The sequence below is a fragment of the Mustela erminea genome, chromosome 11, assembly GCF_009829155.1.
Source record: "Mustela erminea isolate mMusErm1 chromosome 11, mMusErm1.Pri, whole genome shotgun sequence".
Classification (NCBI taxonomy): Eukaryota; Metazoa; Chordata; class Mammalia; order Carnivora; family Mustelidae; genus Mustela; species Mustela erminea.
Genome location: NC_045624.1, coordinates 10,369,549 through 10,383,494, shown reverse-complemented (window position 1 = coordinate 10,383,494; position 13,946 = coordinate 10,369,549). Strand labels below are relative to the sequence as shown.

At 39.5% G+C, this 13,946-nt stretch overlaps 1 protein-coding gene across 2 annotated transcripts in view; it reads right to left on the bottom strand.

Annotated features, from left to right (window-relative positions):
* Nucleotides 1-13,946, bottom strand: part of TPK1 (thiamin pyrophosphokinase 1) — a 343,412-nt gene that overhangs the window by 122,009 nt on the left and 207,457 nt on the right. For both annotated transcript variants that reach the window (XM_032305883.1, XM_032305882.1), the window contains exon 7: nt 6,928-7,074. In XM_032305883.1, coding sequence (XP_032161774.1) covers nt 6,928-7,074 — 147 coding nt within the window. The remainder of the gene's footprint in view (nt 1-6,927; nt 7,075-13,946) is intronic.

Sequence of the window (13,946 nt, the reverse complement as noted above, 5' to 3'; positions counted from 1 at the left end):
AAGACTAAGATTTGGAACGACCTCTGTAAGACTAAGGGAGTGGCTTCTGGATGCACAGGTCAGCCGGCAGTGACCAGATCAGCCTGATCGACAGAACTCTCATGAATGAAGGACGCTTACTTATTTACATAACAGTCTCAAGAGAGACTCACATGTAGATTATTACAGAAATGCTAAGGTAATTTGAGGGTTTAGGTGGCTCTTTAAAAAAAGATCCAAAAAAGCACATTTTAGTCGCATGGTCTAAGGCTATCATTGCCACTTAACAGACACAGGCGACATCTCTTAACAAAGCACAGCACCAAGACATTTTTATCAGTCCTACCAACAGGTCCCATAACATGTCTCATCCTCCTGCTATTATCTTCAATTTCAGAAAACACTGTTCTCAAAAACAATACTCAAAATAATTAACATTTACACTGATTTTCACCACTTTTGAAGTATTTTAGCAAAGCTCAAAGGTAATCTCATTCAATTTTCTTAAATGATAAAAATTCTTGAGGTATGTAGATTTTTTCATACTAAAAAAGTCAGAGTCATTTTTAATTTAGGTGAACAATGAGGTGGGATATACCCTTACAGTGTACCCCAAATTCATCTTATTTTAAAATATTGTGGAGAATAATTACATGCGCGCGCGCGCACACACACACACACACACACACACAACTCTAAACAAATACCAACTGCCCATTCAGTAAAACACTGTTCATGGATAAATACCAGCCTATGAACTATAACTTGTTTTAAGAGTTTGATATTTGCTATCCAAAATCTATAAAGAACTTACTAAATTCAACACCCAAAGAACAAATTATCCAATCAAGAAATAAGCAGAAGACATGGCCAACAGACACTTAAAAAGTTCTCCATCACTCGGCATCAGGGAAATACAAATCAAAACCACAGTGAGATAATACCTCACACCAGTCAGAGAGGCTAAAATTAGTAAGTCAGGAAACGACAGATGTTGGCGAGGATATGAAGAAAAGGGAATCCTCCTACAATGTTGGTGGGAATGCGAGCTGGTGCAGCCACTCTGGAAAACAGTATGCAAGTTCCTCAAAAAGTTGAAAATAGAGCTACCCTACAACCCAGCAAACACACTACTGGGTATTTACTCTAAAGATACAAATGTAGTGATCCGAAGGGGCATGTGTACCCAGAATGATTATAGCAGCAATGCCCACAATAGCCAAACTACGGAAAGAGCCTAGATGCCCATCAACAGATGAATGGATAAAGATGATGTGGTATTACACACACACACACACACACACACACACACACACACACACGATGGAATACTATGTGGCCATCAAAAAGAACCCGAAATCTTGCCATTTGCAATGACGTGGATGGAACTAGAGGGTTATGCTGAGCGAAATAAGTCAATCAGAGAAAGACAATTATCATATGATCTCTCTGATATGAGGAATTTGAGCGACAGGGTAGGGCACCATAGCAGGTAGGGAGGGGAAAAAATGAAACACGATGGGACCAGGGAGGGAGACAAACCATAAGAGACTCTAAATCTCATGAAACAAACTGAGGGTTGCTGGGGGTTGGTGGGACGGCTAGGGTGGTGGAGTGATGGACATTGCGGGGGATACATGCTATGGTGAGTGCTGTGAATTGTGTAAGCCTGATGACTCACAGACCTGTACCCACGGGACAAATAATACTTTATATGTTAATTAAAAAAAAAAAAAAGAGTTTGATATTTGCATGTTAGGCCACTAACCCCAAGAAAGAGGAAAGTAGTGTAGTGGAAAGTATAGAGTCAAAACACATTGCTGTGTGACTGACATATCTGTCCTGCTTTCCTCACAGAACTGTTATGAAGTTAAAATGAGATGTTTCTTGTAAAAGTTCCAAAATTATCTTCCTTTCTGAGAACAGCTATTTATTAAAAAATACATTTCAAAAGTTTCAAACCATTCTTTATTTGGCACTGAAGCACACCAGATTGGTTTTCTTGGGCCCTGGTTCCACAATATTTGAAAATGGTTTCAATTTAACGTTATGAGGCTTCTTCTGTCCATTGTGATTGTGATTGTGATCAGTCCTATTAATTATGAACGGTAACTTTAGACACCCTTTTTGAATATATCCCCAAAACATACACACTGCCTAACACAGATGTATGCTCTAGCACATGGATAACATCACACATAGTTCTATGAAAACACACATGGCAAAGTCAGTTCAGTTCAATGATCTGAGTCCCACTTCTAGAATGCAAAATGGTTCTATGCACTAATTTTAGTATAGCTTTCAATTAATTTTTAGTCTAATCACAGTTCATAAGTATATAATTAAAACTGCTTAAAAATATGGCAACTATATAAGATTGGTTCATATCCTAAATCCTCAAACATACTCATTTTGACTTTTGCATTTATACCAATAATTGTCTTAGTGTTCTCTTACTAAAAGCAGTTGAAAAGCTGGGACCTTATATGTATCTCTCAGGAGATTTTTTTTCTTCCTTAAGATTTTACTTATTTTAGAGAGAGAAAGAGAGTTGCGGGGGGGGGGGGGAGGTGGGGAGAGAGGGAGAGAGAGAGGAAGAGCACAATCTGAGAAGATTTCTCTAGAACTAGTGCCAAAGAGGAGCAAAGCCGGCACCGTTAGTCCCACAGGTGGAAGTCTATGCTAAATACTGTCACTCCTCTACATGACAGAGGGTATGACTGCATAGGAAGTTTTTGTCCCACACTATTTAATAATTATTTTCTTAGGTAATTTCCCAGTTATTTCTTTTCTTTTCTTCTAAGATTTTGTTTATTTATTTGACAGACAGAGATCACAAGTAGGCAGAGAGGCCGGTGGGGGGTGGGGGGGGAAGCAGGCTCCCCGCTGAGCAGAGAGCCCCATGTGGGGCTCAATCCCAGGACCCTGAGATCATGACCTGAGCCGAAGGCAGAGGCTTTAACCCACTGAGCCACCCAGGTGCCCCCCAAGTTATTTCAATGAGACAAAAGCACAATATCACACAAAGACCCTAGGAGGCATTGTTTTGGAGAATGTAGACTATGATACAAAACTTTGTTGGGAGAACTAAGGATTCTGTTTTAACAATTAATTAAAGTTTAATATATTTTATAAATAAGGAAAAAATTATTCTCCTAGAACTTATGTAGGTCATGATTCCAGACTTTCTTCCCAAACTTCAGTTTCTGGCAGTTTGAGAGAGACAATGTTCTGTGTTCACACAGTAGTTCCTCTTCCTGGGCCACGGCCTTATTTACCTAGACTGCCTTGCAGTGGCCTGGGGAGTGTCACTGTGTCCTCCACCAAAGGTGACAGAGGACAGAGCTGGCCTGGCCTTTAAAAACATGCAGTGCCACTTTCTAGCTATCTTTTTCACAGATGCCACAATTTCTTTCCGTTGGCTTAGATACAAAATGAAGGATGCCGCCCAAACCAGACCAGATATTCTACTCTGATATCCACTCAGATATTCCACAGATAATCTCATGTAAGCCTCTGAGATTGCGGGCTAATTACTCCTGTAACGTAGGCAGGGTAACACCATACTTACAGAAGCAGTATGACAAATTAGTACTCTGACCAGCTTAATAAAAAGTGCTAGAAAATAATTAAAGAAATCTTTTAAAAGGCATCAAACATCTGTTGTTTTCTTTTTTTTAAGGGTACTCAGAAGCCAAAAACTAAGGTTGGACTGAAAAAGGAAACCAAATCTAACTTTCATCTTTGAAATATTTGGTGTTTACCAAAGCAGATGAACTTGAGCTTTGGTTTCCAAGGCATCGAAGCAGGGAAGGTCATCAGGAGACAAGGCCAAAGGCCTGCCCAGGGTGGGAGTGCAAAAGGAGACTGCACCATATAAAGCAGAGACTTCCAGTGGGAGATGAGTACAAATAACCTCCCGCCGGACCACTAGGAAAACTGCCGACCAAGCCCTGGCACTCTGCAGCTGTCAGAAAGTCTCCACAGATGTCCTAAGTTGTTAATGCCTACAAATAACTGGGCTGGGAGTCTGCTCTAAATTCTCCCTGGACTCAATTTTAACTCACACTTCAAATAATTCCCACAAGTGAAGCTCCCAGGAATATAAGGTCGTGGCCAAAAATCATCACACACGGAAGGTTCGAGGTTACAAAATATAAAAGTGAAAGTGAATACAAAAGACAGTGGATTTATAAAGATCACAGGTTTTAGAATTATTCTAGACCATAAAGTATGACAATTATGTTTTAAAGAAAGGTCTTGAGGGGTGCTTGGGGGGCTCAGTGGGTTTAAGCCTCTGCCTTTGGCTCAGGTCATGATAGCAGGGTCCTGGGATCGAGTCCCGCATCCGGCTCTCTGCTCAGCAGGGAGCCTGCTTTCTCCTCTCTCTCTCTGCCTGCCTCTCTACCTACTTGTGATCTCTGTCTGTCAGATAAATAAATAAATAAAAATTTTTTAAAAAGGGTCTTAAAAAAGTGAGTACAGGACTAGCATATAAGAAAGCAGAATCATGGCAGGAATTTAAAGCTCTGCAGATGCTTTTAGCAGCAAACAGACCCAGCTGAAGCAGAAGAGTGGCATGGAGCACAGGTGATGACCTTCAGAATGCAGCCCAGGGAGGTTAAAGCACAGACGACATGAAAGAGAAGTTTGCAGATACACATGATACAACTGCAGGATCATAACTACAATTAATTGGAGTTGCCAAGGAAGGCAAAAGAATAGTGCCAAGACAGTCTTTGAAAAACTAATGGCTGGGTTTTCAGCAGATGACAGACAGCAACCTGTCATTGGAGGAAATCCCCGGAATCCCAAGCTGAATGCATCTTAGGAAGTCCACCATGGTCCACGTTACCATGATGGTACAGAACACCAAATGCAATGACCAATTCTTAAGGGCAAAAGTCATTTTTCAGATGTGGCTTTTTCTATCAGTTAATTTTCCATTTTTTACTTTTTAAGAATTATTGTACTGCAGCTTCAACTAACTGGTTATCTGTTCACTAGAATATCTACCTACAGCCAAGTTACAGGTGACTACTTTAGCAATCATACCATCAATTCAATATAATGAAGCTCAATGATTTATCATGGTAGAAAGTTTCACGCTTCAGAAATTGTTAGAAGAGGGACACCTGGGTGGCTCAGTTGGTTAAGCAGCTGCCTTCGGCTCAGGTCATGATCCCAGCATCCTGGGATCGAGTCCCACATCGGGCTCCTTGCTCAGCAGGGAGCCTGCTTCTCCCTCTGCCTCTGCCTGCTACTCCGTCTGCCTGTGCTTACTCTCTCCCCACCTCTCTCTCTGATAAATAAATAAAATCTTAAAAAAAAAAAATTAAAAAAAAAAAAAAAAAAGAAATTGTTAGAAGATTACTAGGTATTTAACAAATACATAATGAGAAATCTAAGAAGCATATCTGCTCATGTCATACGACTAAGTGAAATATTTTAATGACTTCTCATTCCCTACAGCAAAAACGTCCACACTCTATTGTACAAACTCAAGACTCTTCATGAGCTAAGTAGTTTTCTAGTTGCATCTTCTAGTATTTTCCATACCGCAGATCCTACGACATGCCCTGTGCCTCTTTCTTTCGTGGCTCCTTCTGCCTTGCATGGCTTCCTCACCATCTCCCACAGCAAACATCCACTCATTCTAGAAGATCCTGTTCCAATGTAGCCTCAAGAGAATGAAAACCAGGCATTTTGTCTCTTTAATTGGCTGCCACATCCCTGGGTAAGTAAGTGCCTGGCATATAGCAGGATAAATATCTGTTGAATTAACTGAGTGAATAAAATGTGAATGCCTGAGTGGGCTTTCCTTACTACACTTAGGACCAAATCATATAATCTTTCATCTCGTTTATGTACCAATTTTTCAACGGTGCTTTATGTTTATGTTTTTACACATGACTTCTTCACCGGACATGTGTTAGCAAAAATCATGTTACTAGTTTTCTTAGCCCTCAACTGTCTAGCAGTGCAATGAATAGCAGGCGCTCTCTGTTTGTTGACTAAATAAATGGACAGTATGGAGTTTGAAAACTGAATTCTTCAGCTCTCTTTTCACATCTCATAGGAAGTGTTCCAGAAAGCTAGGCAATGCAAAGAGCAAGGAAAAAAAAATGCAAAGCTGGCTGAACAACAGGGAGCATGCATTATATCCACTATATTAACCGAACAACAATTTTTAGGTAATGACATGCTACAGATGGTAGGGAGCAGATGGGGTAGAAGCAATGCTGGAAGTAGTACATTACAATGAGAGGCAAAAAAGAAGAACAACTGTCCACTATCTGCTAAAAATATTACCAGATGATTATTTTTCTAAATGAACTCACTGATCAACCTTATAAAACTTACTTAATAAGAATTCTGTTCTAAGCACTATGTTGATAGAAAATCTCCTTGATATTCATCATGGGAAGTGAATGACATGATCATTAGAAATTTATTCTGAGGCAGTGAAATTAATAAGCAGGCAACCTATGAAGAGTAAAAGCTAAAGATTTTCTTTTTAGTGCTTAACAAAATCAAATCCAGTTTCCAATTATAACGACAACACTGAAAATATATGAGAATTTCATTTGAAATATTTGCCAAGCTTTGTGTTTCCTCTGTTGAGATTTTTCTCAAGTGGCATTCACATTCAGCTGCTCAAAATGCAAAAGTGTTAAATTTAATTCATAGTCAATTTAATTAAAAGTTACAAGATTTTTTTTTTCTGGGCATAATAAAATGAAAACTTTGAGGCTTCTCCTGTAGATTTTTGCTGTTCCATGCTCTAAGGCAGTAGAACAGGGTAAACACAAGTAGGCCAGCATGATCAACTTCACTCATGTGTCAACTTCAAAGACACACAGTAGGCTCGTGTTTTCTCCAAGTTTACTTGAATGTTAAAAGTTCTGTGGAAGCAAAGTGCTGACATTATATTTACTCTTCACTTACTGGTTGAAGCAGGTAGATGAGAGATTCCTCTTGGATTATTATAACTGGCACAGGAGTGATGCAAGTAGCTTGGAAGAGGGTGCTCACGGATGCCATAATCTGGTCAAAACGCCCACCAAGACCTCCCAAGGTCACGATTACATCTACCTAAGCAAGGCAAAGCAAAACTGAAAGTCACACATTTAAAGTATTGTCAATAATTAAACAGCATCTAACAATGAAAAAGAGCTTCCAATACTGTATTTTCTGTGATAAGCCACAGAGAAATGGTAGATATCATTTCTTTTGTTCCGATGAAGGAATGAAGTTACTTGTTTAAAGTTGCATAATTGGTGAAAAGCAGTCACAATTCGAGACCATCTCTTTCAAGTATAAATTTTGTTTTTCCCATCTGCCTGTTGACCTGGAAAACTAGTCAACGCTTCCTTTACAAGTCTGTTTATGTGTTCCTTCCATTTGGAATCTTCCCTGACTTCGCAGCTGGTGCCTCTCCCATCTACCCCACAGCATACCCATGGGCTCTTCTTATGAATACAAAGGTTCATTGCCCCACTAGAATTCAAGTATCTTGAGAACCTACACCATCTTTTTATTGAGCCTAGCAATATTGCCTAAACTTTCGGGGCTTCATTTTTATGTTCATGTGCAAAAATTGGATAATATTTGCCAACGGATAAGTTTGTTGTGGGATTTAAATGAGGTACTCAAAGGAGTTCAGGACAAAGCATTTAGAACACGTTCGTGACATAGTGATTCTTAACCAACTGAGCCACCCAGGCGTCCCGACATAGTGATTCTTTAAAAATTATTGGCTATTACTCTTTTGCCATTTGCAATGATGTGGATGGAACTAGAGGGGATTAGGCTAAGCAAAGTAAGTCAGAGAAAGATACCATATAATTTCACTCATATGTGGAATTTAAGAAACAAAACAGATGAACATAGGGGAAGTGAAGGAAAAATAAATTAAGACAAAAACAGAGAGGGGAACAAACCATAAGAGACTCTAAACAATAGAGGACAAACTGAAGGTTCCAGATATTTTTATGCCAATACAGCTTTATGTTATTTCCCCTTTTTAAAACAGATGAGGATTGCTAGAGGGGAGACGGGTGCGGGGATGGGGCAACTGGGTGATGAGCGTTAAGGAGGGCAGAGGATGTGCTGAGTACTAGGTGTTACATGCAACTGATCAGTCATTAAATTCTGCCCCTGAAACTAACAGTAAAGTATATGTTAACTAAATTGAATTTAAATAAAAATTTAAAAAATAATAAAAACATTAGCTCTTATTCTATCACCATATTATTTTTGGTATTGTTACAGTTATATGTTTTTAACATTTTTGTTATTATTACCTATAGTTGGATATGTCATTTTTTCACCACTTAACACTTTCAAGATAGCATTTCCTATAACTAAAGTATGATTTATTTAAATGTTCCCCTGTTGCTGAAAATGTATTTCCAGGATTTTAATATATAATATTACTTTGCTGCTTTCCTTCTATGTAAGACAAAGGGTAAAGATGGGTTGTGGGGAAGTAAAAGAGAACGGAGGAACCTTCTCCTGAATAAAGCAGCCCACAGTGGGCTTGAGAAGAGAACACAAGGCACTGCCTCCTCCCATGACCCTACACACCTTCTTCTCTACTCATCCTAGTCTCATAATGTGTCAACAGAGTCAAAGTGGATATAGTCATTATGGAAGAGGAAGGACTGAAGCATTTAAAGTAGCACAAGAAAACCTTAAAAATAATAAAAGTAGACTGTAATAATAATCATTCCATCTGGAATAGAAAAGAAATTGCTTAAAAGTAGGGAGTATGTGTTTGTTAGGTTTTTAAAATAGTTCATGAAAAAAAGCTTAAATAAGATTTTGTCCATAAAGATGCCAAGGTTTTAAAAGAATAACGTTAACCAAGGGGCGCCTGGGTGGCTCAGTGGGTTAAGCCGCTGCCTTAGGCTCGGTTCATGATCCCAGGGTCCCGGGATCGAGTCCCACATCGGGCGCTCTGCTCAGCAGGGAGCCTGCTTCCTCCTCTCACTCTGCCTACTTGTAATCTCCATCTGTCAAATAAATAAATAAAATCTTTAAAAAAAAAAAAAAAAAAAAAGAATAACGTTAACCAAGCACCCTGATGACCCGTACAGTTCCTAGAAGAAGAGTAAGTGGCATAAAGTCCATGAAACCAAAGGCTGTGTTTCTCTGGTCCCATTGTTAATCGTCTCTAACACATCAAAGACAGTCAAGGGTTTCATGAAAGAGTAAGTGAAGACAGTGCAAGAGATGACACATCACTTAAGGAAGAAATAACTTAATTGCTATATTGTGGGAATACGTTAATCAGAATGGGTTTCCATAAAAACACAAAAGGCAAATTATACAGAAGAACCAAGATATTGGAAATGAGTTTTCAGACTCTTTCAGAATGTAAGGAGAATGGGAATTTTTACTTTGGATAAGATACTTCATGTCAAAGCTAGAGTATCTTAAGACCCATACACAATACTGGTTTTGGAGATCTTTCAAGAACTCAAAACATTAGACTCAGCGTCCAAGAAAAGCATGCAACCTAGGAAGCACATATTACTTTGAATACATAGACAGAAACAGGGACATCTGTTAATCTTCAGAGCAAGAGGGTAACTTGTAAGCAATTAGGCTTAGGCCTGCTGAGGAGACTGCTTCTGTTTGGGGGAAATAGCTTCTAATCTTAACTAAGAGGACTTACTAGTAAGGCCACTCCAGACCAGTGGGGAATAGGCCCAGAAATTATATACCACCTCAGAAAAACTGAAGAGAATTTGCTTTAAACTGAAGAAAAAAAACCCAAAGAAGTTATGTATGAAATATAGCAAAATTGCTAGGCTCTAGTAAAAAGCAAATGGCATATCCTTATGCATATAATCCTAAATTCACATCAGAAGCAAGGTCTAGTGAGAGTTTATTCACTATGCAGATTCTGGAATCCCTTTTTTAGGTTCTCAATTTTTCATTACTATACTCTAAGCCTTGAGGGATCCCATAACCTTTAAGAATGAAATTTAATCCCCCTCTTCTGCACTGGGGTATCATGATGCATAAGCAGTATCTGTAGATCAGTGATTGAATTTTTCAGAATAGAGAAGCCGCAAGATTACTTCTCATCACGACTCATTCTCCCTACAGGAAGTATTTAGCAAGACTGATTAAAAACATTAGCGGATCAATGGGGGCTGCAGGCAGGGCGGCGGGGAGGGTCAGCTTGGGAGGTTTCCGCAGCTCTCTGGCGCTAGCTCTAAGCAGGACATCTGGATATTCACAGAGAGAGACAAGAGACAGACACCACCCCTGCACATTTACGTAGGGTTTACAAAGCTAGATTTACGTGTTTAGGACTACAGTGCTACTGGGACAGCGCTCAATCTGAAACAGACCATTTGTAGACTGCCAGGGTGACTCTTCTGTGTGGATTCAAAGCCTTGTGCATTCATTTCTAATATCGCCCCATGTTTTTTGTATTTTTAAAACTTTGTATTTCCCGAGGCTTCAACATCTTCAGACAGGCTGTGAGCACCTGGCCCAGGAAAACAGGTTCACAGGTGGTAAGTCTGGTCCCTGCCACAAGTTTCCGCTTCTTGCCCTCCCGACTATGACCTAGTGACATTCAAACAGACCAATGAAGTCCTAGCAAGCCTCTGATTGTCTACCCACCCCGACCCCCAGTAAAGTACTTCCCATGGGGCCTTGCTCTAGCTTCCAGCGCTCCCCCCCACCCCCCGTTTGAGCCTGCTTGCTGGGTATTCCCCCCATGCAGCCCTCAGCCTGGCACACCAGGCCTGCCTTTCTAGGACCTCTCAGTATATCAAGGCCTTAAATTTCAGAAGTCTGTGTCTGCAGCAGACAAAATTCCCAATTTAAGTAACATAATTACTCTTTACAATACACCCAAGCACACTTAGTTAAAACTTTTGATATACTTTAGTATCTCTCCTTCTAGAAGAGGCCCATGTATCGCAGAGGCTAGCCCCACAGTTCGCAACAGAGCAGACAACAATATTTCCTGAGCTTCCCTTAAGCATATAAAAACTCAGGAAAATTTGAATAAATAACCAGAGAGGCAAGAAGGCTGAGTTAACACCATCTCATTCCTACAAAAGAACACTTCCCTACTTAGCAAGTTTCAAACAGTCTGTGGCTTTTGAAAAGAGTAACTTATTTCCTATGTTACTTCTGATAATATTTATTGATCATTTACCTTGTGTTAGGTGCTATTCTAAACAATGATATATCAGTAAAGAAGACAAAAACCTCTGCCTTCATGGCACCGACATTCAAATGGAGGATAAGACACAACTGATAGACATACAAATAAGCCTATTAGTTGGGAGGGGAAATGCTGTTAAGTGCTAAAATTGGGAGAATAACAGAGCAGGAGAGGAGAGGGAATGTGCTTCCACTATCAGGAGCTAGAGCAGACTAGGCTGCACGAAGACCCAGAAGAGATGAGGGCCGTGGCCACGCTTACGGTACAGGGGCAGGATTCTTCAGACAGCAGGTTATGTTAAGGCCCTGAAGCACTGACAGAGCCCCAGGCATTTTCAAAGAGTATCAGGAAGCAATCTGCTAAAATTAAATGAGAAATTAGTAGAAGATATCAGAGTGAAATGTAAGTATTAGATTCGTAGAGACTTGTTAAGCCACTGTAAAGTCTCTTTCATTGGCATTAAGTGGGGAGCCATTCTGAGCAGAGGAAGACATGATCCATGTATTTCCAAAATCAGTATGTTCCAGAATTTCTCCACTTCCCAATAACCACAACCTCATGACAACCATGGCTCAAGCCACCAAAATCACCAGGGGGTAGAAGCCACCATTATATCACACCTGAAGTAGCACATAACACAGGTCCAGTAAGCATTTTTTTTGAATAGGGGCACCTGGGTGGCTCAGTGGGTTGAAGCCTCTGCCTTCCGCTCAGGTCATGATCCCAGGGTCCTGGGATCGAGTCCTGCATCAGGCTCTGCTCAGCGGGGAGCCTGCCTCCCTTCCTCTCTCTCTGCCTGCCTCTCTGCCTAATTGTGATCTCTGTGTGTCCAAAAAAAAAAAAACTTTAAAAAAAAACCAACCAAACAAAGGAACTATATATAAAACCCCTAGCAGAAAACGTAGGGGAAAAGACCCTTGACATTGGTCTTATTAACCCTTTTTTAGAAATGCCACTAAAAGCACAGGGAACAAAAGCAAATATTAAAAAGTAGGACTGGACTCATCAAACTAAAAAGCTTCTACACAGCAAAATAAACAATCAACAAGAGGAAAAGGCAGTTTTTCTTATAGAAGAAAATATTTGCAAATCATCTATCTGAGAAATTAATATCCAAAATGTATAAGGAACTCATATAATTCAAAAGCAAAAACCCATCAACCTGATTAAAAAAAGGGCAGAGGAGCTTACTAGGCACTCTGTAAAGATGCACAAACGGCCAACAGGTATATGAAAAGATGCCAAACATCACTAATCATCAGAGAAATGTAAACTAGTTCTATATTCAAAAATCAAGATCAGAATGAAATCAGGATCTTGAAGGGGGTATCTGCAGTTCCAAGTTCAGTGCAATATTATTCACAACAGCCAAGATCAAGAAACAACTAAGTATCTCTCAGTAGATGAATGAAGATCACACACACACACACACACAAGAAACGGAGTGTTATCAGCCATAAGAAAAAAGGAAAACCTACAGTAAGCACTACACAGATGGACCATGAAAGCATTATGCTAAATGAAGTAAGTCAGAAAAAGACAGACAAATACCGTATAATCTCTTTCATATGTGTAATCTAAAGAAAGCCAACCTTTCAGAAACAGAGAGTAGAATGATGGTTGCCAGAGGCTGGTGGTGGGGAAAAGAAAAATGCTGGTCACAGAGTACAAACCCCCAGTTATCAGATGAGTAAGTCCTGGGATCTACTGTATAGCATGGTGACCGAATTTACTAATACTGTATTAAACACTTGAAAGCTGTTAAGACAGTAAATCTTAAATGTTCTCACCATGGACTTTATTTGTAAGCAAGGGAGAGTGTTGTGAGAATAAGGTTGCCTTTCATAGGCAATCCTATGTGGCAAAAGGCGCCCTGAAACGCTGGATTAATAGGATTAGAGATCTGACAATAGTATGATACAGTCTTTCAAAAGCCGGGAACCACATACAAGTTACTAACCTCACTGTGACTTAGGCAGCTCATCCATAAAGGTAAAGGACAGACCAGATTCATTAACATATTTTTAAAGATTCCTTTCACTTCCAACAGTCCACATGAGGCTCTCTGGTTTCCACTGTAACAGGTTAAATAAAAACCGTGTCTATTTTGTTTAGAAAAATAAATGAAAACCTTAACTTTGCATAATTTGCCTTAATAGAATCATGACAAGACTGGTTGAGGGATATATAACACTAAAAGGAGAAGCAATTTCATTTTTCTATTATAGCAGTAAAAACCGTTCAGTAAACAAAGGATATGCTTTTCTCCATTTGTCCTCAAAAAGACTTAGATACAGCATGCATGAAGTCTACAGCAGAGACAGTGGCTGTCAGCATATTTTAATTACATTTACTTTCCATAAATTGAATTCCAGAGTTGCATAAATGGACAATTTCTTTATAGCTCTCCCTGATAAATAGGGTGACCATACAATTTACCATACAAACTGAGACACTTCTGAAAGTAAAAAGGGGACATTATATATAATTATACCAAGAATACAAGCATAAACCAAGACTATGCTATTTAAACCAAGACATATGTTTACCCTACTGTTTGAGAATTATAACTAACATCAGCCTACTCAACTTAACAAAAGTAAACACTAGGGGCTCAAAAATTTAGATGTTATTCTTATGCTTCCCTTAACTCAAAGATCTGTACTGTATTATAGTAAGGCTTGAATAGCATGAGATTCTTTGGTTCAATTGTTTGATGCTCTTATTTAAAGATGGAAAAGCCAACACAGGCCAGGAACGAAAAAGCTGG